This window comes from Dromiciops gliroides, chromosome 1 (genome assembly GCF_019393635.1).
Source record: "Dromiciops gliroides isolate mDroGli1 chromosome 1, mDroGli1.pri, whole genome shotgun sequence".
NCBI classification, from domain to species: Eukaryota; Metazoa; Chordata; class Mammalia; order Microbiotheria; family Microbiotheriidae; genus Dromiciops; species Dromiciops gliroides.
In genome coordinates, this window is record NC_057861.1 from 622,407,460 (window position 1) to 622,432,654 (window position 25,195).

Below are 25,195 nucleotides of genomic sequence, written 5' to 3' on the forward strand. Positions count from 1 at the left end.
AGATTTGGAAGGCACTATAAATGTTATTTGGTCCAACCCCCTCCTTTTACAGATGAAGAAACCAAAGCTCAGAAGTGAAACAAAGGCAGAAATCCTCTGATTCCAAATCCAGTGCTCTTTCCAGTACACTATAATTGATGTGACTGGTACAGATTTCAATTGTGTTTAACTATTAAGAAATGCAGGGGCAGCTAGGTGGCACAGTGGATAAAGCACCGGCCCTGGATTCAGGAGGACCTGAGTTCATATCCGGCCTCAGAAACTTGACACTTACTAGCTGTGTGACCTTGAGCAAGTCACTTAACCCTCATTGCCCCACCAAAAAAACAAAACAAAAAAAGAGAAATGCAACACATTCAAATGTTCATTGTACAGCATCCAACTTCACAAAGTTAAAATCAGATTGGGCAAAGGAATGCCCATAAATTGGGGATTGTATATGATTGTGATGGAATATTATTGTGCTATAAGAAATGACAAGCAAGACGATTTCAGAAAGGCCAGGAAAGACTTGTATGAACGGATGTATAATGAAGTGAGCAGAACCAGGAGAATGTTGTGCATAATGATAGCAATATTATTTGATGAAGAACTCAACTATTCTCAGCAATACAATGACTCAGTGAATAACTCAATTATTCTCAGCAATACAAAGACCCAAAACAATCCCAAAGGATTAATGATGAAGCATACTATCTACCTCCAAAGAAAGAACTGGTATTGATTGAACACATCCTGAAGCATGTTATTTTTCACTTTCTTTTATTTTTTCTTTTATTCAAGTTTTCTTATACAAAATGTCTAATATGGTAATGTTTTACATAATTTCCCCACATGTATATCATTGCTTACCACCTCAGGGAGGGGGGAGGGAAGGAAGGGGAGGAGGAATAAAACTTGGAACTCAAAACTTTAAATAACAATTTTTATTACTTTAAAAAAATCAGATTGGGAAAAAGGAAAGGGTAAAAAGACACAGAGAATAGTGGAGAGGTTGGGAGAAGCAGGACATATAGACACAAGCAAACTAAAATGACAAGTATTGGAGATTACTATATTTTCCCTTAACTGCCACTGGCTTAGTGTGTTAGATCACTGGTGCTGCTATTTAAGGCTAAGGTTCTAAGTTTTTCCCCAAAGGAACTCAGTTTAGCAGAGAACAAATTTTCATCCATGGCCATAAGGTCATTACTGATCTTGACCAATCTTCTTGTGGATTCGTGTCCTTGGAAATGGTCAAGTGACACCCATCACAACCACACATATTATTTTTTTCAATTAATAAGCATTTATTTTCTCTCCTCATCTTCTTCCATTTGTATTGTAAAATAAAAAAGAAAGAAAGAATTTTTGTAACATATATGTATAGTCATATAAAACAAATTCCCTTATGGTTGTACCCCCAAAATGTGTGTCTCATTCTGTATATTTGCTCCATTACTTCTCTTTCCTGAGATGGGCAGCATTTTTCATCTTTGGTCTCCTAGAACCATGGTTGATCATTGGCTTGATCCAAGTTCTTAAGACTTTCAAAATTATTTGGTTCTTACAATGATGTTGTTATTCTATAAATTGTTCTTCTGGTTCTTCTCATTTTACTCTGCATAAATTCATACAAATCTTTTTAGATTTTCCTGAAATCGTATTTGTCATCATTTCTTAATGATACAATAGTACTTCATTATATTCATATACCATATTTGTCAACCATTTCCCCAATTAGTAAGTACCTCCTTAGTTCCCAGGTCTTTACCATTATTTAAAAGTTATTGTCCGGGGCAGCTAGGTGGTGCAGTGGATAAAGCACTGGCCCTGGATTCAGGAGGACCTGAGTTCAAATCTGGCCTCAGACACTTGACACTTACTAGCTGTGTGACCCTGGGCAAGTCACTTAACCCCCATTGCCCCGCAAAAAAAAATTATTAAAAAGTTATTGTACATATTTTTGTACATATGGGTCCTTTTCCACTTTCTTTTATCCCTTTGGGGTATAGGCCTAGATGTGGTATCTTTGGGTGAAATGCTATGCACAGTTTAATACCTCTTCTTTTTTATCTATGTACTACTTTCCAATAATAATTAGGTATTTGGTTCACTCACTAAATCAATGAATTTGGCTTCTATTATTATTCCCATACAAATGACTCTCAAATTTATATCATTACCTTCCCCAAATTCTCATTTGAGCACCAGCCCTATATTTCTAATTGCTGGCTATTTCACTCTAACTTCAAACTCAGCATATCCAAAAATGAATCATTACACTTCTCCCCTCCTCCCAAACTTTCCTCTCCTTATAACATCTATTTCTGTTTTTAGCACCACTTTCACCTATGCTAGAGACCTCAGTCATCTTTGATGTTTTCCTTTCCCTAACCTGCATATCCAATCATTTGCAAGGGCCTGTCAATTTTACCTCTCCAATATTTCACACATTTGTCCATTCTTTCCACTCACAATACCACCACCATAGTTCAGGAACACATTACTTCTCAATTGTCCTATTTTAATAGCCTCTTAACTGGCCTTCCTGTCTCTAGTTCATCATATCTCTAATCTATTCTCATTGTTGTCTAAAAATGTTCCTGATGTACTATTTTTATAATTCCTCTACTCAGAAATCTCCAATAATCCTTCACTGGCTACTGAATAACATAACAACTCCTTATTTTAGCACTCAAAGTCTACCACAAACTAGTTCCATCTGCCTTCCCTTTTTTAGCTCATACTACTCACTCTTATTTATTTTATGTTCCTTTAAACTACTAACTACTTTAAACTAACTAATGCCTTTTACATCATGGTGACCTCAGTATCTGAAAAATCTGTGCAAAATTCTTTGGTCCTCCCTTAATACCAGAGAAGTCTGAATTATTATGGTGTTAAAAGATAACATATATTGATATTATATAACACTATACATATCTTTTATGCATTTCTGAATTTCTAAACTTTTTCTGTGTTGTCTGCTGGCTTTCCGGTGTCATCTATGACTTCTGCAAAACTCCCCCCAAATTCCCATTTTATTTCTTATGCTGACTCCTGATGTATTGAAACCACAATAGAGAAAGTCATGATATGGAAGGGATAACTGTACCTCATTCTGCCTTCTGTTATTTCTATACTTTTGCTTACAAATTCTCTTTGCTATTAAATTTCTCTTTGCTATTAAAGTTATGACTTTTGATGACTACATTTCTAGTTGTTTTAAATTTGGGGATCCTCTCTGATAAAGGTCTATGTATGTATGTAATTTATGTTAGCAAAATTTCTGGGCTATTTTCTTGTATGATTTATTGTAATACAATATTGTAATAATTTAGATTGTTTGTTCATATTTCATGTCATATTTTAAGGATTCCCTGATTGTCTTGCACATCTGGCTCTGTTGCTCCGATTTGGTAGGGATTTAAATCTTCTACTTGTAAAGTTTTGAAAATTTGTTTTCTTATTTGATCTCTGCATTTTTGTTTTCCATATGGACTGTTCCTTATGGTTTTATTAGGATTTTTTCATTAAAATTTTCTACTGAATGAAGCTGTCAATTCTCAAGCTTAGCTTTTTGTTATTTAAATTGTTGCATATACACGTACATTAAAGTACTTCCCTTCCTTAGGGAGCAATTTGGTATTAAAAGGGGAAGAATAAAGGAGTATTGCATAAAACAATTTAATTAGCAGAGGATGTAAGTGGTAAAGGTATTGCGTCTTTCAGAATACAGAGTTTAGAAAAGGAAAAGAACTTTGGTTTAGTAAAAACAACTGAAATCTGAGTGTAAAGAAAAATGGTTTTCAGATGAGATGCAAGCATTTTAGAGCAAAAAAAACCCCAACAAACAAAAACCAGCCCACATCAAACTGTGGCATAAATACAAAAGCTTAAACTACCTTGTAAAAGATTTAGGGTGGGGGCAGCTAGGTGGCACAGTGGATAAAGCACCGGCCCTGGATTCAGGAAGACCTGAGTTCAAATCTGGCCTCAGACACTTGACACTTACTAGCTGCGTGACCCTGGGCAAGTCACTTAACCCTCATTGCCCTGCAAAAAAAAAAAAAGATTTAGGGTGATGCCTTTTTTGTATGTGAGTAATTTTATTGTTTACAGGGGCAAGGTAAGTATCTATTTACTTTTTTAAAGATTTATAATGTGAGTATACAAACATAGTTTTGAGAAACATAGATTGTGGAAGAGGACCACATTGAGAACTGATAAATAATGGAGTTGATAAGGCATTGTGGTCCCTAAGCTCATTTGCGTGTAATTGTTTTAACAATTAAGAGGGGAAAACTCACAAAAGAAAAAAAAAATCATATAACTGGAGACTATGGGATGATTAGACAAGGGATATTTATTTCATAGGGGTGATTTGGTGAGTTTTTACTGCATAAGTAACAGGTTAGTTACTGAATGAATACCAGGGGGTACTAATTTAAATCCCCTGAAAGTGTGGCAAAAAAGCCTGGTTGGTGTAATCAAGAGTATCAGGAAAGACTCAGCAGGGTATAGAAAATTTGCCTTTACTAGACTTGTGTGAAAAGTGGTAGATGCAACCATCAGCTCACTGCATTAGGCTTTTCCTGAAAGAAGGCTTTATCTATAAGATACTTGATTTTTTGAAGAGAAACTGGAGCTCAGGGTAAGAGAGTTTCGTTTACAGCAAGTGTCCCTCAGCATCTCCTAAACTTTGGGAGAGGAGAAACTTCTCAAGAAGCAAACAGCCTGTTGCTCTTTGCTGTCCAATCTGGTTTGAGAAGAAAATGCAGGAAGCTATCTAAGAAGAGATACTGACTTCTGATTTTATGATGCAGTATACTGGTGATAGCTCACTTTGTCTGCCTGACCCTGAGAATTAACCTAAAATGTTTTTCTTTTTCTGTGAGTTCTACTTACTACAAGCTGACTGGGTGACACAGCATTCTGGTGAGTCTCTACTGCCCAGAGAGACACAGCTTGATAAGCATTGCAGTTATTTGACTTAGAGGGAACCAATAGCTAAATTAAGACTGTGATACCTTCTCAGAGCCATTTTAAGGGTGAATGTCATTTGAAAGAACTTGGAAATACTTATTTGGCACAAGAGTAGAAGATTTGCTTCTTCTGAAGAGTAGTGAGGAACAGTGGGTTAGCAGTTAGAAGAGAAATAGTGGCTCCATGTCATGCAGACATTCCTCAATAGGCCAGTGACATAATATCCTGTAGTACAGAGTTGTGAGTGGGTTTTCCTTACTCATGAATTTGCCTAACAGGTTTCAGTAATTGTGTGCCCATTCTCCCCCAATAAATACTGAGGGCATTTTTTGGAGAGTGTGACCTAGGCTTACATGTGGATTGTGGTTGCATTTATTGTTCCTACATTTGCTTATCATGTTATTGGGATCAGTTTGTTTTTTATTTGTTTGTCTTATTGCTAAGTAAATGATATATTTAAGATCTAAATGTATCATCATTATAATTGGTTAGCTTGTGGAAGTGCACTAGTGGGAGCTTAAGAGCTATAATAATGAATAGAAGTAAATATATTCTCTCTCAATACACCCCTAGATCCCTGAGAATTAGAGTGCAACTAGTAATGGTCCTTTTCAAATTATCTCTATCTGTCAGAATCAGAGTAGATTAGAGTGAGCTAGGCCAGAGAATGAGAATTCACACACTCTATGGGAGAGAGCTGAAGTGTTATCGTGTTGGGGGCCATTCCTCACACCTATCACATTCATCTTTAGAAGTGGAAATCTTCCTTTATTTCTCTTACTGACTTTTTTTTTTAGCAACTCTGAAGGGTCTTGCAGTGAGTTCATTTTCTCTCTTGTTGGTCTAATTATTTTTATTTCATTGTTCTTTCTTTCTATAGATTTCTCTTCCTTTTCTTTTACCCAATAATATTAGGGCTTCTTTTTTGCTTATTCATTCTCTTTTAGGTTTTCTTAGGAGGATTTCTTTCCTTTTTGCTCTTTTTTGTTGTTGTTGTTGTTCTTTTACTTATTTTTGGTGTGTTTTTGTACTGAACTGACTAAGGTGAGTTGGCTCACAACCATTCACTCAGCCCCTCTTGTTGGAGCTATATTTTATTTAGATGATTCCATTTATTCATTGTTGATTTTTATTGTAGATTCCTGACTTTTAACTCAGAGAAAATGATATTTCACCCTAAAAATGAGGATAGATAGTAAAAAAAACACCCAGAACATTAGAATAGGATTTAGAACATAGAACATAGAATGTTAGAGATCATTTTACAAGAGAGAAAACCGAGAGACCCAGAGAGGTGAAGTGATATGTAACAAAACAGGGCTAGTCTATTGACACGTCAGGCACTGAAGAAGGTTATTGGGACATTCTGTAATTTTTACTTTGTTGAAGTTAGAGGACTTTCATGTTGTTTTCCTTGCTTTGGATAACTAAACAAAATATTTTCAATAGACCATACTATCTCTCTCTCTCTGTCGATGCCTTGGATGAACATAATCTTCACCTCAGTTCAGATGTAGTATATCCCATACACTCAATACTGATATATGCCAATATTTAGACAGACAGTATAGAATTGTAATATAACAAAACCTTTTTCATTTCCTTTTTAATCATACATTTTATATAATTTCTCAAATTTCCTTTTATGAACCTTTGTCATTGCTTTGTATGCCTCCTTGGTCTTTAGTTCTGCTTTTCCACTTAAAAAAAAAACAAACCCCAAAACCTCCTGATTAGTTGATTTCCATTTAGTTCTACTCAGATGGGATATATGAAGTCTATAGTGAGATGAAAATGGGGATGTAGATAAATAATGATCAATGTGAACAATGATCAGGTTTTAAAGTAAATAACTAATTGAGGGGGCAACTAGGTGGTGCAGTGGATAAAGCACCAGCCCTGGATTCAGGAGGACCTGAGTTCATATCTGGTCTCAGATACTTGACACTTACTAGCTGTGTGACCCTGGGCAAGTCACTTAATGCTCATTGCCCTGAAAAAAACAGAAAAAAGAAGAAAAAAACTAATTGAGATAGAATATTTTAAAAAATTAGATCTATATTAGACCAATAATTTCTGAAACCTAAAAGCTTCTGACCTTATGTTCTGTATCCCACCACATGTTTTTCTTCACTAAGTGGAAATTGTCAAATAACACTAACCCGATCCCAACTGCTTAGGGTTTTTGGGAAGGTTTTTAACTTACTCAAAGGTACCTTAGATGGAAATCAAAGTTTGTTATAGTAATGTAGATCTGAAGAGAGAGATTCAGAGAGACGAACACACACACACACACACACACATAGACGCAGAGACACAGAGACAGGGAGACAGAGAAAGACACAGAGAGACAGAGAGTGAAAACAGAAAAGATATGATGGCCCACTCCTCCCTTCCCTCACTGTTCCTCCCTCCCTTTTACCAACAACTTCCTTAATGCTCTCTTCACTTCCTTGTTCCTCAGAGTGTAGATGAGGGGATTCACCATGGGTGTGACTACTGAATAAAACAGAGAGATGAATTTGCCCTGGTCTTGGGAACTACTCTTGGCTGGCACTAGATAGGCATAAATAGCTGAGCCATAAAAGAGGAATACTACTATCAAATGGGAGCCACAAGTATTGAAGGCCTTACGGCGGCCTTCAGCTGATTGAATCTTCAGAACAGCCCGGGCAATGTGACCATAGGAGATGAGGATGATGCTCAGGGGCACTGCAGTGAAGAAGGCACAGACACCATTGAGTACAGCCTCATGGAGGCTTCTGTCACCACAGGCCAACTTGATCAGAGCTGGTACTTCACAGAGGAAATTGTCAACTACCTGTTCACACAGTGGGAGCTGCAGAGTGAATGTTGACTGAATTAGGGAGTTTCCCAGGCCACCTAGCCAGGGAATGGCAGCTAGCTGCCAGCAAAGCCGAGGACTCATGATGATCATGTAATGCAGGGGCCGGCAAACAGCTACATAGCGATCAAATGCCATTACAAGCAACAGGATAGCCTCAGTGGAACCCAGCCAGAGGAAGACATATAACTGAGTTATACAACCACCATAGCTGATAGTTTTGTTTGGTCCCCACAGATTCAATAGCATCTGAGGGACTGAGCTTGTGATAAAGGCAAGGTCAAGGGTGGAGAGGTTACTGAGGAAAAAATACATGGGTATGTGAAGCCGGGCATCTAGGCGTGATATTAGGATAATGGTCAAGTTGCCCACCAAGGTTAACAGGTAGGAGAACAGGATAACAACAAAAAAGATCATCTCCAGTTGGGGATTGTCAGAGATGCCCATCAGGATGAAACCTTTGAAGGAGCTGTTGTTGTCTCCTCCCATCACTGGCCACTTTCTGTCCCCTAAGGAAGAAAGAAAGGTCACCATAATGAGAAAACTGTCAGGAGAGCAATAAGTAAGAGTTGTGAACTTCTGGACAGAGTTCATTTTCTCCATACCAAGTCTTCAGAAAAGACAAGGAAAAAAAAAGAAAGGAACAGAAAAAAGATAAGAAAGATTAAAGATTATTTATTTCATGGGTCTCCTGGCTCCATGGCTACCTACAAGTTTGGTTCTGCAAGTCCCAGATCTTCTCACTCCACAGTAATTCTGAGGCTGACTTCCCCTGCCTGGCTTTTGGGTATCTCCTTCCTCTTTTTTTTATGGCCAACACAAAAAGTCATGGGGGTCTTGAATATTGGCTAAAATGAACATGTATTCTCCCCTTGATCTTAGAGTATCAGAATTGAGGGTCAGATTTTGAAATTTTAAATGCAATCTCAGTTTAATATTAGCCTTAGCAACACACAACTAGGAAAAGGGATGACTTAAAATATATCTGTACATATACAAAGATATCGGTATGTAGGTAGATATGATCATTTCTTTTCCTTCCAGATAGTACATGATTCATAAATACAGACTCATTTTAATACTAATTTGAGCAACATATGATTAGGAAACCATATAAAAGAAATATTACATATATGTAGATTAGATTAATAGATAGATACTGTACTCTAGATCCTAGATGGAGTTTTAGATTATTTTCTGGTTTATATTCTTTGCACCTTTGCTCCTCTGTCTTGGTCAAGATAATTAATTCCTCCACTCCTTATGACTCAGTTAGTTTATTTGCATACCTGACTTCCTTCCATGTTCAATCACATTAGTATTTTTCTTGATTATGTGACCTTATTAATGGAAAATATGCTCATTAGATTGGGATTGTGTTATAATAGGACAGAATCATACAAAGCCTGAGGGGTGCAAGGCATTTTAGAACATAGAATGTTGGAACTAGAAGAGAAGAAGGGAACTTAAAATCTTGGACGTTAGATCTAGAAAGGACCTTTGAGATCATCTGCTCCAACCAGGGATATGCTGGAAAATATAACAGCCAGCCCTCCAAAAATGAAGGGAATGCATTATTATTATTATTTTTTAGTTATTATTATTTTCTCCATCCCTTTCTTACATGTAGAAAATCAGCAAAGCAATACATCAAGCCCTGATGTGCAGTGCTGCTGATTCCTGAGGGCTAAATGCTTGCCCTGAAATTTGAATGGTCAGTTCTGAGAGCTGGTTAGAGCTGACTCCAGCACACCCATGACACTTCTAATTTTGAAGATGAGGAAACCTAGGAAGTAAAAGTTATCTAGTTTTGGAATAGAGGAATAAAACAGATCTCAGTTTGTAAAGATGAAAGATAAGAAAGAGTAAAACTGTGCCCTGTAAAAAAATCATGGAGATTTTGACTATTGTGTAAGATGAACATGGACTCTTCCCTCAATCTTAAAGTATAAGAATTGAGGGTCAGGCTTTGAAATTTGAAAGAGGTAAGTTTAAAGCAAATAAAAGGAAAAGCTACTTTTTCAGGTGGATTGGAAATTTATGAAAATGAAGAGGATCAGGTAAGAAATATAAATCAGCTGCATAGAGGTCTTGGTTACATTAATAATTTCAGAGCCATACTCAGTCATTTAGGAAAACTGGACTATGTGAGGGATGCATGAAGATTCTTTAGCTTCTCTACATGCTTTGGAAAGCATCTAGTAACTAGAGAAAGGACCAAAAAGATAATGTATATGTCCTTTGAGGAAAAGCTAAAGGATGGGAGACAAAGAATAGTAGAATAGAAAAATCACTAGATTCGGAGTCAGAGGGAATGTTTTAGTCCCAGGGTCTCCAGCCCTCGATTTCCTTACCTCTGTAAAATGAAGGAGTTTGATTTCATCCCCAGTGTCTTGTTCCAGCTCCAAACACAAAACCTGGGATTGTTTAGATTGAAGAAGAAAATACTTTAAATTGTTTAAAAACATCCAAAAAAAGAAAAGAAAATGTTTAGATGTTTCACTTAATTCACTGTTGTCACTGTGACAAGGATATTGGGCTTTTTCTCTGTGTATAGAAGATCAAAATGGGTTTAAATTAAAGGAGGTATGAGATGTGGTGCAGCAGAAAATGTACTGTCTCTAGATAGAGGGCCAGAGTTCAAATCTTGACTCTACAATTTACTTACCTACGTGATCCTGAGCAAGCCACTTAACTTCTCTTCATCTCAGTTTATTCACTTGTAAAATGAAGGGTACAACCACCCTTAAATCTATAATCTGATGTGAAACTCTCCAGGATATTTGTTAGAAGGGACAGTATTCTGCATAGGGGAAGGAGAAGGGATCTATGTGGAAATGAAAGTGATATAAAAACAGAAGCTATCAACATAAAATGAAGCAGAAGAAATGGATTCCTGTGATAGTGAAAAAACACTAGTGGAATTCAGGAAGAAAACAGATTTGCATTTCTCATGGGTGGTTTAGACTTTTTGTGTAAGGAGGCAAGGAGCTGAGCTAGGTGACTTCTCAATCTTCCTTCCTGCTGGAGAAAGATTTCTGTGATTCTAGGACTCCCATGCCCCTCCACATGGTACTGTCTCCTCTCTTCTTGGCATGTAACCATCTCAGGAACAAGGTCTGGGTCTATCATTTTTTTTTTAGTGAGGCAATTGGGGTTAAGTGACTTGCCCAGGGTCACACAGCTAGTAAGTGTTATATGTCTGAGGCTGGATTTGAACTCAGGTACTCCTGATTCCAGGGCTGGTGCTCTATCCACTAAGGTCTATCATTTTTGTCATTCCCCTTGTCCCTTCCTTGAGTGCCCCATAATTTCTAAAAAAAGCTATTCTGGCACAGAGCAGACAGTCTTTGCCATCAGGCAGCTGCTAGCAATGGCATTTTGATTAACCTGCTTCATATTAAACAGTTTTATTTCTGTTTTCTCCTTCATGGAGATGAAATGGATTATGGTGGGTCTATAAAACATGCTCAAAATATGGATTCACCAAGTCATTTCTTACCCATCTCTCCTCCTGGATCAATAATCCTAAGAGCATCATTCAGTCTCCACAATTTCTCCTGCATCCTTTTCTGTTTCCCTGCCTCTCTTTTCTTCTTTCCTATTTTCCTGTCCCTGCCTCTTATGGAGTTGTAGCATCTTAGATTTGGGAATTGACCTCAGCGGGAGGTCATTTGATCTATTTCTCTCCTTCCATTTTCCCCACCCTCACCCTTAGGTTTCCTGGGACAAAACTGTATAGCTCATTCGCGGAACCATGCTTTGGCTTTGAGCTTTTTCTTGAATCTTTTATACATCTCTGATTCTTCACTCTTCCCTCCTTCCCCTCATCTGCAAATTACTCAATCTCCAAACTCTCCCAGTCACTGAATGCCTAGAATGTAATGGAAAAGTGAGTCTATCTGATATCTGATCCATGGCTCCCTGCCATTCTCCTTTCCCCTTCCCTCCCTCTTCTTGCTCACCCCTGGACCTTCCTTCTAGCCTTCCCTCCTTCATGACACCAAATGCTTTAACTGCTGATTTGCTCTTTTTCTCTCATCTAGAAAGAGAAATGAATCCTGCCAAATTGGAACTGATGGGGGTGGCCTTAAAACAAAGAAGCCTGGAGTTAGATGACCATCTCTGAAGTCCCTTCCCACTCAGCCATTCTATGTTCTGTGATTTCCAGGTCCCATCCAACTCTGACATCCCAAGTTCTAACATGGTTCCTGCCTCTAATATCCTCTGTTCTATGACTGCCCCTCACATAAGAGAAATGGAAGCCTCCACAGGTGAATGAGCAGGACTAGGTGTGATGAGGCTAGCTAGCTGGCTCTTCACTTTTCTGCACTTTGGGTAGGTCACTTCACCTCTACCTATTCTTTCCTTCATTGGGCATTTTAACTCCTGTCACCTACCTCAGAGGAGGTGAGAAGCTCCTATAGATTGAACTCTGGACTGGCAGATCTTTAGTCCCCTGAAGGAGAAGGCTGTTTGTCTTCAGCTCCCCCTTTGGAACCTCCCTCCTCCCTTTGGGTGCAGGACCTGAATACCCAAGATCTGCCCCTTGGCTCACCAGGGCCCTCTTGGTGGCACCCTACCCAGACCTCCTTGCTCTAAACATTTTTCTTTCTCCATCAAAACCTACCAATATCTTGTGTTCCACACTCTCAGACAAGGTTTGCTTTGTGCCTGGAGTTGAGCTGAGACTTAAGTCATTGCTGAGGTGTCAGACCAAAACCCAGGTTTCCTGACTCCCAATCTACTGTCTTCCCAGTATGCCATATTTTTGTGGAGAGGAAAAAGGGCTGGGTTTGGAATCAAAGGACCTAAGTTCAAATTCTGGCTGTGCAACCTTGGGCAAACTTCTCTGTGCCTCAGTTTCTTCATTTGCAAAAATAAGGAGTTGAGATAAGATGATCTCCCTTCCCAGCTCTAAATCTGTGTGTCCTGCTGAGTGAATGTTACCTCCTTCCAAGGTAACAGTTGCATTTCATTTATTTATTTATTATTTATTTATTTATTTTAGTGAGGCAATTGGGGTTAAGTGACTTGCCCAGGGTCACACAGCTAATAAGTGTCTGAGGCCGGATCTGAACTCAGGTACTCCTGACTCCAGGGCCAGTGCTCTATCCACTGCTCCACCTAGCTGCCCAACAGTTGCATTTTAAAACACAGTTGCATGCCCTTGATGTTTTAACATAAAGGAGTGATTAGAGGTGGGATTCAGAGACATTCAATGTTGGAACTGGAGGAGTTTTAGAATTGCCTACTCTGACCCCTTTAGCTGTCAGATGAGGAGAAGGGAAGTGGTTTGCCCAGGTCACAGAGAGAGCTGGTGGGAAAGTTAGGATGCAGCAGCTGGATTCTAATGCTCTTTCTGCAGTACTTCTGTGCCAGTGGAGGAGATATGTTTGGCAAGGGTGAGCCTTTTGACTGCCCCCTCAGATGCCCCCTGTAGGCAGCTGTGTTTTCTCCTTCCATGCCTGGCTAATTATTGCAATCCAGCCTAAGGTTTTCACACCCACGTTCTTTGCCTCTTTCTCTCTCTTACCATGGATTCCTGTCTGCAGGGCAGGGGGGTTTCACCTTTTTTGTATTATGGATCCCTTTCACAGTCCATTGAAAACCCTGTTCAGAATAATGCTTTTTAATGCATAAAAGAAAATATAAATAATTACAATGGAAACCAGAGTTTGAGCTAGATGGCACACTGGCCTTGGCGTCAGGAAGTTGTTGTTGTGAAGTTATTTCAATCATGTCTGACTCATTGTGACACCATTTGGGGTTTTCTTGGCAAAGATACTGGAATGGTTTGCCGTTTCCTTCTCCAGATCATTTTACAGATGAGGAAACAGAGGCAAACAGGTTTAAGTGACTTGCCTGGAGTCACAGAGCTAGTAAATGTCTAAGGCTGGATTTGAACTCAAGTCTTCCTGACTCCAGGAAGCCTTCTATCCAATGTGCCACCCAGCTGCCTTGGAGTCAGGAGGAGGTGAGTTCAAATCTGTCCTCGGACACTTACTAGCTCTGTGACCCTGGGCAAGTCAGTTAACCTGTTGGCCTCAGTTTCTTCATCTGTAAAATAGTCGAGGATAGGAAATGGCAAACCACTCCAGTATCTTTGCCAAGAAAACCCCAAATGGGGTCACAGAGAGTTGGGCATGATTAAAACAACTGAACAAAGGAAACCAAAGGCTAGTGAAAATAATGATGCATTTTTTCCTTAATGCAAGTTTATGGAAATCCTGAAATCTGTCCACAGACTCCTTGGAGGTCTGTGGAGCCTCTGTTGTAGAATCAGTCAGTCAACTAGCATCTCCTGAGAGCTTCCTAGGTGCCAGGCACTGTGCTAAATGCTGGAAATACAAAGAAAGCCCCCTCCACAAACAATCCATGTAAGGAACTATATTAATTAATAATATTAATCTCCAGGCCTGGAGCCTGGGTGGCTGGGTTCTACTACTGAGACACCACACCCCGAAGCCTCTGCCTCATAGGAGAAGGGTCTTAGCCTGGGCCATTACATAGCAGAGTGTGTACTTATTCTTGCAGTAGGAAATGGAAGAGTCCTCTGAGCATTCCTTGGGCACCCGTACTCACCACCTAATATCTGGAGGGACAGCTGTGTAGATCCCTTGAAGAGCAAGAAACAGGCTCCTTGTAGGGTCCTTCTCCTAGCTTCTGGCTTGTTGGGCAGACTGTGGTCCTCTAAAGAACCTGTGTTGGCTGTCTCCAGGTTTGGCTCAGTTACTGATTCTACAAAAGCCCATGGGAGAATCAAGGCTCTCCACAGCCAATTAGTAATAAGCACTGAAGTAGCCAGAATTCAAGAAAAAATTGTCCCTAAAGAGCTGAGACATCTCTCTTCTAAATTTCCTTTCTACTCCTATAATGCTTTCCTCTCCAATCCTAGTTTTGTTTATTATTATTTTACCTTAAAATACTTAACATTTGTGTAGTGCTTTATATTTTTGAATTTGCTTTCATATTCATTGTTTTATTTGGTCCACAAGACACTGCTGTTAGGCAGGTAGGGTATGGATTATTTATTCCCATGTGCCTAGTGATGATTTGAAGCTGGAAAGCATTTTAGACACAATAGTTTGGCCGCGATTAAAATATACTAGGGGGGCAGCTAGGTGGCGCAGTGGATAGAGCACCGGCCCTGGAGTCAGGAGTACCTGAGTTCAAATCCGGTCTCAGACACTTTACACACTTACTAGCTGTGTGACCCTGGGCAAGTCACTTAACCCCAATTGCCTCATTAAATATGTATATATATATTAGGATGTTGATGGGAAAAAAGAAAGAGTTAAGTGACTTGTCCAAAGTCGCGCAACTCTTGATATACCATCATTAATGATTGTTCTGCTTCCATTTTGATGGACTCCGAAACAATAGGCTTTTTCTCTATCTGATGACCCCTAACTAGGCATATTGTGGAAATTTATTTTGATTTGGGGACCCTACCTTTAGGCTGAGATTAGAAAGCCTTAGGCCCTCAGGGTCTCTTCTGTGTGGGAGGAGCTGGTGCCCCTCCCCCTTAGCTTCAGCTGAGCCAAAAAGCCCCATGGGCTTTACAAGATGCCAGGTCAGACAGTTGGGGGGAGGGAGCACTAGCTCCCTCCACCCTGAGCAGAGCTATTGGAGAGATCCTGGGCTCGTCCAGGCTGGGCTCTGGCATAGCCTGTGCTGAGGCACCAGGACAGGGCAGCAGACAAGAGAGAGGGCAGCTACAAGGACGCAGGAGAAGGCTAAAGGACTAGGAGCAAGGATGAAAGGCCTGTGGACAAGATTAAGGGGGGCTGACAAGAGAACTGGAGGCCAGCTGACAAGATTAGAGGGGCAGCAAAGGCGGCAGAGGACGGAGCAGACAGACAGACAGAACAGAAGGCAGCGGAGAGCACAGAAGTGGTCGGCACAGGGTACAGGTTGGAGAAAGTGAAGATTAAGGCAGGTGGAGTTAGAAGTGAAAGTGAAGCAGGGAAACTGAAGCGAAGGAGAAAAAGAGTGAAAGTTAGAGAAAAGTGGAACATACCCTGAGGCAAGAGGCGGCTAAGGCCCTTATTGTATTAAAAAAGTTCCAGGGGCAGCAGGTGGAAGCACCGGAATGGGACGCAGTCAGGTTGTACATTTTATTTCCCTGTATTCTTAATTTTAAATAGTATCTCATAAATAAACTCTGCTTTGATTATTTAGTTGAGGCTTCTTAATATTTTGCTTATCAATTTTGGGAGTGGAGCAGTGTGGTGGAACTTTATAAATGGCCCACATTAAATTAATAACAGTCAGTTAGCCAGTTAGTCAAAAGTCCCGAGATTAGTCCTCCAGTCAGCTTTAGCCCCCAAAATTAGGCTAGTCATTTAAATATTTCTACAATATGAGGGTAAAATGATTGACAACTGGCTCTCTGGAATAAAAATGTATGTATAAAACACTTTAAAATTTAATCTGGGGGCAGCTAGATGGCGCAGTGGATAGAGCACCGGCCCTGGATTCAGGAGTACCTGAGTTCAAATCCGACCTCGGACACTTAACATTTACTAGCTGTGTGACCCTGGGCAAGTCACTTAACCCCAATTGCCCAGCAAAAAAAAACAACAAAAAACAAACAAACAAACAAAAAATTTAATCTGCATTATTAACAGTTTCTCCATCACTTTCTTAAGTCCAGACAACCCATAAAACAACAAATCAAGGAAATCTATTTATGTACCCCAAATCTCTTTAGTGGGTAGCATTTGTCACATCAATTTTCTGGAATCATGCGTGTTCATTTTGTTGATCAAAATTGCTACAGCTTTCAAAGTTTTTGCTGTTGTTCTTTTCTATAGTGTTGTTTTTATTGTATAAGTTATTCTCCTTGTTTTGCTGTTCATTATACATTTAGTATCATTTAAGGAATTTTAAGTCTTCAAAATATGTATTTTATAAATTATTGTTTATAGTGCAATTACTCTTTTGATTCTGCTCATTTCACACTGCATCAGTTGGTGTCTTTCCATGTATTTTTCTGAAATTATCTTTTTTTTCAGGTCTTACAGCACAAAAGTGCTCCGTCACATTCATATACTACAACTTTTGTCAACCATTCTTCAATTTTTAAGTATCCTCTTAGTTTCTGGACTTTTAACCTCTTAAAAATGTCTGCTGCAAATATATTTGTACATAAAGGACCTTTATTTCTTTGATCTCTTTTGGGTAAAGCCCCAAAAGTAAGATTCTTGGGTCAAAGAGCACACACTGCTTAATAATTTTGGGTGTGTGATTCCAAATGGCTTTACAGAATGGTTGTGTCCATTCACAGATCCACCTGTGACCTGTGACTGTCATTTCTACTTTCACAACATCTCTAGTAAACATCCTCTTCTCTCCACTCACATAGCCACCTCCTTTCTTTAGGTCTTTCTCACCTCCTGGCTGAACTATTGGAGTAGCCTACTATTTGGTCTCTTTGCTTCAAATCTTTGCTCTCTCTGCATCATCTTCCACTCAGCCACCAAAGAGATCTTCCTAAATTGCATGTCTGACCCTCTCAGCTTTCCCTCCTCAATAATCTTCATTGGCTCCTTATTACCGCCACTATCTAACATAAAATCCTGTTTGGCTCTGACAGCCCTTCACAACCTATGGCCTCCCTACCTTTTCAGTCTTCTGATGCTGTACTCTCTACAAAATACACTGGCTTTCTGCCTGTTCCTCACATATGAAACCTCATCTCCTGTCTCCCTGCCTTTTCTTCTTCTTTTTCTTTTTTTTTTTGGGGGGGGGGGGAGGTTAGGCAATTGGGGTTAAGTGACTTGCCCAGGGTCACACAGCTAGTAAGTGTCTCAGGCCAGATTTGAACTCAGGTCCTCCTGAATCCAGGGCTGGTGCTTTATCCTCTGTGCCACCTAGCTGCCCCTTTCCCTGCCTTTTCACTGGTTGTACCTGATGTCTGGAATGCCCTTCATCTTTGCCTCCATCTCCTGGCTTATCTGGCCTCCTTCAAGGCACAATTTAAATCCTACTTTCTGTGAGAGGCCTTTCATGGTCCTTCCCTTTCCTCCTCAACTCTGCCAGTGTCTTCCTTCTGACCTTACTACCCATTTGTACTAAATATCGTTTATGTACATAGTTATTTGCATATTCTGTCCCCATTAGACTGTGAGTTCCTTGAGGGCAGGAACTCTTCTTGTCTTTCTCTGTATCCCCAGGGCTCAGCACAGTGCATGGTACATAGTAGGTGCTTATTAAATGCTTGCTGTTGTTGTTGTTTGTACTGAAGACAGAAATGGTCTTTGGCTCTTCTAGGGCTCTCTCTACTACCATACCATACAAAAGCAGTAAGGCTTCCTTGAATATCCAGAGATAATGCTATTGACTGCTCGTCAGTAGAATATGTTCTTTGGATTACTTTTTTTTTTTTAAGCGAGGCAATTGGGGTTAAGTGACTTGCTCAGGGTCACACAGCTAGTACGTGTCTGAGGCCGGATTTGAACTCAGGTACTCCTGACTCCAGGGCCGGTGCTCTATCCACTGTGCCACCTAGCTGCCCCAGGATTACTTTTTCTAGTAAAAATGTTCCATATTTTCATAAACATCATTACAAGAAAACATGTACTAATGCAAACAAGACCATGGGCCCTATCCCTTTAGGCACAAATATCTGACTATGCAGAAAGATAAACTTATATAGGTTACCAAGCAAACACATTCATGAGACAGCTAAATAAGCAATTAGTGATTGTCATACAAAATAAAGCTCCTAGGGAGGCACAGCTGAAAAAGCTTCTTGTATTAAAAGGCAAATCCTTGGGGCAGCTAGGTGGCGCAGTGGATAAAGCACCGGCCTTGGATTCAGGAGTACCTGAGTTCAAATCCAGCCTCAGACACTTGACACTTACTAGCTATGTGACCCTGGGCAAGTCACTTAACCCCCATTGCCCTGCAAAAAAAAAAAAAAAAAAGGCAAATCCTCTATATAATGGACTATCCCTGGAACTGTTCTCTGACCAGCCCAACCCATAGTGATTTTTTCTTCCTCATTCCAATAGGCTTGACCATGTAACTCCTGTTGAACACATTTCACTTCATAGTATTCTTTGTTCTGTTCATGTATATGGGTCTTCTCCAAATAGATTGCAAATAGCACAGAGTGTCCACTTACATTAGGTATTGAAGGAATACGTAATGATTGATTGATTGATCTCATTTCAGGGTGAATCTCACCTCCAAAGAACTAAGGCCTTGGTTTGGTATTTTAAGGTATAAGCCAATGTTTTACTTCTTAATTTTATTTATTTATTTAAAGTTTTGAATTCCAAATTCTCTCCCTCCTTCTCTCTCTCACCTCCACCTTCCTTAAAGTGGTAAGCAATCAGATATAGGTTATGAATGTACAATTATTTAAAAGATTACCATATTAGTCATTTTGTATAAGAAAACTCAAGTGAAACAATGAAAATGAAAAATAGCATGCTTCAGTCTGTGTTTGATCAATATCAGTTCTTTCTTTGGAGGTGGTTTGTATGCTTCCTCATTAGTCCTTAGGGATTGTCTTTGATCATCATATTACTGAGAAAAATTGTCATTCACAGTTGTTCATTAAATAATATTGTTGTCACTATGCACAACATTCTCCTGCTTTTGCTCACTTTACTATACATCAGTTCATATGAGTCTTTCCAGGACTTTCTGAAATAATCCTGCTCGTCATATCTTACACACAATTATATTCCAGTACAATCATATACCATAGTTTGTTTAACCACTCCCCAGTTGACAGACATTCCTTTATTTCCAATTCTTAACCACCACAAAAAGAGCTGCTATGTATGTTTTTGTACAAATAGTTCTTTTTCTCTTTGAGGGATGTCTTTGGGATATAAACCTAGCAGTGGTATTGCTGGATCAAAAGGTATGCCACAGTTTTATAGCCTTTTGGGCATAATTCCAAATTGCTCTCCAGAAATACTATTGTTTACATTTTTTTCAAGGATTTAACCATGATAGATAGAAGCAGGATACAAAAGTTTGACTACATTCTGGTAGATGTGAATGGGTGACTCTGTTAGTGGTTTTGAAAAACCTCTTTTTCAAGTTTAAATATAGGGTTTCAATAGTTAGATTTGAAAGGCAATACAGAGGTCATTTGGGGCAACCTTCTCCTTTTACAGATGAAGTGTAAGAAAGGCAGGAGGTTCAAGCATAGGAACTTCTTAAAAATTATATTTCTTTGGAGAATTTCTCCCTCATCCCCTAAAGATTCCTCTGGGAACCTCTGAAAATAACTCATATCTAGATTCTTGCCTTTATCTCAGGAACTCATACAGGCTTCTAGCTTTATGGTACTAGTCTTTGAAAGGAAACACCTTTGAGATTTCTAGAGAAGCAACTATTTTCACTTGTATTGGCAGAATAACTCATAGTTTCACTCTTTTGTATTATGTCATTATTCAGTCATTTTCCAGTTGTGCCCAGCTCTTCATGACCCCATTTGGAGTTTTCTTGGCAAAGATCCTGGAGTGGTTTGCCATTTCCTTCTCTAGCTCATTTTAAAGATGAGGAAACTGAGTCAAGCAGGGTTAAGTGATTTGTACAGGGTCACTTAGCTAGTAATTATCTGAGGCCAGATTTGGAATAAAAAAGAGGAGTCTTCTGGCATTCTATCCAGTGAGCCACCTAGCTACACTTTGTATCATGGATTAGGTTTCTTTGCTTCTTTTATCCTGATCCCACATGCTAGAGACTCAAACAAGGAGGTCTTGCCTCTCCTCCAGAAGGCTGAGATGTCAGCAAATCTGAACACTGCTTTAGAAAGCTGGAGTTCAAAAGCCCCTACAAACCTGGTTACAAGGTTTTAACTTTATACATTAAATTTGAGTTCTGCTCCTGGTGTGGAGAGGGTACTGTTCCAAGCTTCAGGTTTTTAATGCTTCTATTTATAGAAATAGTTCTGGGGGGCTCTAAGTTTTCAATTCTTTCAAGGTGGTATGATTTAAGGAGAGGTGTGGTTACTGCTCTCCCAGTCTGTGCTCTGGTCTGTGATTGACCACAAAGCTCTCTTTTCCTCCCTGGAACTGTGATCAGGGTCTCTATTCCCCTGAAACCACATTCTCTGGTATTCTGATATTCCTCCTTGCCCTGGGACTGAAACCCAGAACCACGGATGGGCAATGCAACAGAATCCTGCACCCAGTGACAGCAAAGGGTCTTCTGTAACTTCCTTCTGACCCCCTTACCATCTGTGGACTGAGAGCCTAGGAAGCCATTGCTACTGATTCAGTAACTCTGAAGACCTGGCTTATACCAGGTTAACCCTCTACTGGCTGCCTGGTACAGGAGCTTCAGGTTTCACTACTGACTTATACCGAGGCTAAGGGCCTCACTGCTGGCTTGCCAGAGGCAGCCTATACTCTACTCTCACCCCAGTGAAGCAGAGCTTTCATTTCAAGTTTCTAAATTGTCTTGGACTGGAAAGTTGTTTTACCCTATCTTTTTGTTGGTTCTGTCACTCCAGAATTTGATTTGAAGGGATATTTTATTATATGTTGGGGTTTTTTCCCCCATCAGTACCAAGTCACTTCATTGGGATGTAAATGGTGGTAGTTTTTTGGTCCAGATTATGAAAAGGTCAGATAACCAAAATATGCATGCACTGAAAGACAGGAGGAGTGGCACCCATAGTCTCCATGTGTGGGGGAAGCCAGGTGTGGCTTAGCTTTCATTGTCACTGTCTCCAAGGGTGTGCTTGTCAAAAAGATATTCTGGGGGCAGCTAGGTGGCACAGTGGATAGAGCACTGGCCCTGGAGTCAGGAGTACCTGAGTTCAAATCTGGCCTCAGACACTTAATACTTACCAGCTGTGTGACCCTGGGCAAGTCACTTAACCCCAATTGCCTCACTAAAAAAAAAAAAGATATTCTGCCTTGCCAGAATCAGGGCCCCCATTTTGTGCAGGTTACATGATCACCTAGTTTTTTGCTGGACTTTACCTCTTCATCCAGGTAGTGAGTTTCAATGAAATCACATAAATGGGGATCGTTTTTGTCAGTTGCCAGCTTGTGCAGTTCCAGTAACAACTGACTGACATTTTTTTCCAAGTACAAAGTACACTCCATTGTGTTCAGTCCACTCTCCTAGTCATCATGATCTGGTTTCTTGATATCTTGCAGGAAGATGTGGCCACCGTGTTGTTTCTGCAGTTTCATGAGCTTCTCAGCATGCTTCCTGCTCCTCGTGGGACTGTTGTAGGAAATACTTGGCAAAGTTCTTCAGGGCCACATCATCTCAGTTGAAGTAGTAAGACACAGACAGGTAGACACAGGAGGCGTAGATCTGCTGGGTGATGGTGGCCTCAGAGTCCTGGTGGTAGTTCTGTTGCACCTGAGAGGGAGACGAGGTTGTCACAGCAGCAGAGATGGTGGAAGCAGTGAAGATGGGGAGGAGGCAGAGGGAGAAGGCAGCTGTGCAGAGGTTGCAGCTGAGGCTCGGGCAGCAGTGGCAATGGCCCAGGGTGGCTGAAGCGGAAGGCTGCTGCTTGAATAGTAGAACAGAGAAGTGTTGGTTAGTGGAGGTGAAGGTAGAGAGGTGGCTAAGGGCCCTCTGGCCAGGAATCAAATAGTGGCTCTGTTTAAGCACTGTAGAAGCAGGAAACCACAGCAACTCCCCTTGCCTGTGCTTCTGGCCTAGTATATGTTTTAAGGAGATTTTTTAAAGTAGCTTGGAAGGGAATTTGATAGAGCTCAGACAAGTCACTGCTACCTTGGTTGTGCCCTCCTCATTGGCCTCCACAATTTTAATTTTTAAGTAATTATTTTCTTCTGAGAGCTCTTGTACCTTTTTTGCCATTTGGCCAATTCTGCTTTTTTTTTTTTTTTAAAGTGAGGTAATTGGGGTTAAGTGTCTTGCCCAGGGTCACACAGCTAGTAAGTGTTAAGTGTCTGAGGCCGGATTTGAACTCAGGTCCTCCTGACTCCAGAGCCGGTACTCTATCCACCATGCCACCTAGCTGCCCCTAATTCTGCTTTTTTAAAGAGTACTTTTCTTCAGTACATTTTTGTACCTCCTTTTCCATTTAGCCTATTCTACTTTTTTAAGGAGTTCTTTTCCTCAGTGAATTTTTGTGTCCCTTTTGCCATTAGGCCAATTCTGTTTTTTTAAGGTGTTGTTTTCTTTAGTATTTTTTGTGCCTCTTTTACCAAGCTGTTAATTCTTTTTTTCATAATTTTCTTGTATCAGTATCATTTATTGTTCCCATTTTCCCCTCTGCCACACTAAACTCTTTCAGAGTTGGGCCTCTGTCCAATTAGCAATTTTCTTTGAGGCTTTGGTCATAATTGTTTTCACATTGTCTTCTGAGTTTGTGTTTTAGCCTTCTCTGGCACCATAGTAGGCTTTTGTGGTCAAATTCTTTTTCATTTGTTTGTTTGCTCATTTTCCCAGCCTTTTTTTTTTTAAACAGGGCAATGAGGGTTAAGTGACTTGCCCAGGGTCACACAGCTAGTAAGTGTCAAGTGTCTGAGGCTGGATTTGAACCCAGGTCCTCCTGAATCCAAGGCCGATGCTTTATCCACTGCACCACCTAGCTGCTCCCCAGCCTATTTCTTGACTTTTCTTTTTTTTTTTTTTGGGGGGGTGAGGCAATTGGGGTTAAGTGACTTGCCCAGGGTCACATAGCTAGTAAGTGTTATTTCTTGACTTTTAATTATGAGCCACTGTCCTAAGCATCAGGTTTATTTATGCTGCTGTTTTTAAAGGTATTTCTTGGGGCCTGAAAATTTTCAGTGCTTCTGAGATGGTATGATCTGGAGAGAGATCTGAAGATCTGCTCTCCCTGTGTATGTTCTGATCTTTAGCCAGGAAGAGCCTCTGTTTTTCTGCAGCCACAAGAGCCAGTGCTCATCTCTGCCTTAGAATTGTAACCAGGACCCCTGTTCCCTTATGACCAACCACAAGTGCTCCTCTCTGCCCTAGAACTATGACCTAGAACTTCATATGGCAATAATGTGGCCAATAAGTACCAACTGTACTCAGTGCCAGGAAAGTATCCTTTGTAATCTCTTTCTGATCAGTTATCTAACCCTCTTACCATCTCTGGGCTGAGAGCTCTGGAGACTACTGCTACTGCTACTGCTGTACCTCCAAGACCCACTACTGATGCTGCCATAGCATGGACCCTAGGTCAGCCCCTCTCCCAGTGTCACAGAACTCTCCTACTGATCTCCTAAGTTATCTTAGGGTAGAAAAATGTCTAACCCTGACCTTTTGTTTACTCTGACACTCCAGATTTCAATTTTAGGCATTATTTTAAAACAGTTTGGAGGGGAATGTTGGGAGAGTTCAGCTGGATTATTGCCTCTACTCCACTATCTTAGCTTTTTTATTGTCTTTTGGTACTGTATTTTTGAATATCATTATAGTCACTGTATATATTGATCTTCTGGTCCCCACCCCACTTTTTTCTCTTGATCTATTATAACAGTTGCTACTGAGTGAAGAGTTCATTCCCTAGTGTTGTGTGTTCGTGTGTTTCTCAAACAGTAGATTATTATACATGTTCTGTTGACTCACTTTTCTATTTTTTATCCAATGCTTAAAAGATTTTATAATTACTGCTTTGTTAGCTAGTTTGAGATCTGGTCATGAAAACTTCCCTTTATTCCTACTTTTTGTACATTATTCCCATAGATATTCTTGATGAATTATGTAATTATTTTATTTTCATAAATATTCTTTATAGCAAGCAAATGGTATCAGATTTGATAACTTGATTTATATAGCATTAGATCTATAAATCAATTAGGATAGTATTTATTATATTGTCATGGCTGAATAATTATATTGTCACAGCATGAATATTGAATGCCTCTAAAATTATTTAATTCTTTTATGAATATGAAAATTATTCTGTTGTATTTATTTTAAAACCATCTTATATTACAAAGCTCCTCTTTTTCTTAGTATGATGCATTTTAGTGATATTTCAATTAGCATTTCTCTATCTATTCTTCCTAGCTTTTGTTAATAAAAACAAAAACGCTGATGATTTTTGTAGATTTATTTTCTTCTAGTTTTTAAGATGAGCTTTTAAATATTTTATGTACAAATTAGCACGAGTACACAATAGGATCTTTAGTTGAGTAGATAAAATAGTTATCCAGAGTCCAATAAATTGAGGTCCAATACCAAAATTATGTCAATAAGATAACTTAGTCCAACTTGATGAAGCCAACATCTTTTGCATACTCCCAGAAGTACTAGTGATGCATGCTAAGACGCTACCTGTGGATCAGACCATGTCTGTTTGGAACAGAAGTGGCACAAGTGAGATTCCAGGCCAAATTTGTGCAAGTGGCTCCAGTAAAGCTGCTGGTGAACATCTCGCCTATAATAATGAATCAAGACCAAAGAAAG

General features: G+C 39.8%; 1 protein-coding gene and 1 pseudogene across 1 annotated transcript; both read right to left on the bottom strand.

Annotated features, from left to right (window-relative positions):
- Positions 1 to 7,366: 7,366 nt before the first annotated feature.
- Positions 7,367 to 8,302, bottom strand: LOC122727581 (olfactory receptor 15-like). The gene has a single exon (XM_043965185.1). It carries the CDS (start codon positions 8,300 to 8,302, stop codon positions 7,367 to 7,369), a length of 936 nt encoding a protein of 311 aa, XP_043821120.1.
- Positions 8,303 to 21,717: 13,415 nt separating this feature from the next.
- On the bottom strand, positions 21,718 to 22,630 carry LOC122752818 (annotated as a pseudogene).
- Positions 22,631 to 25,195: the final 2,565 nt, after the last annotated feature.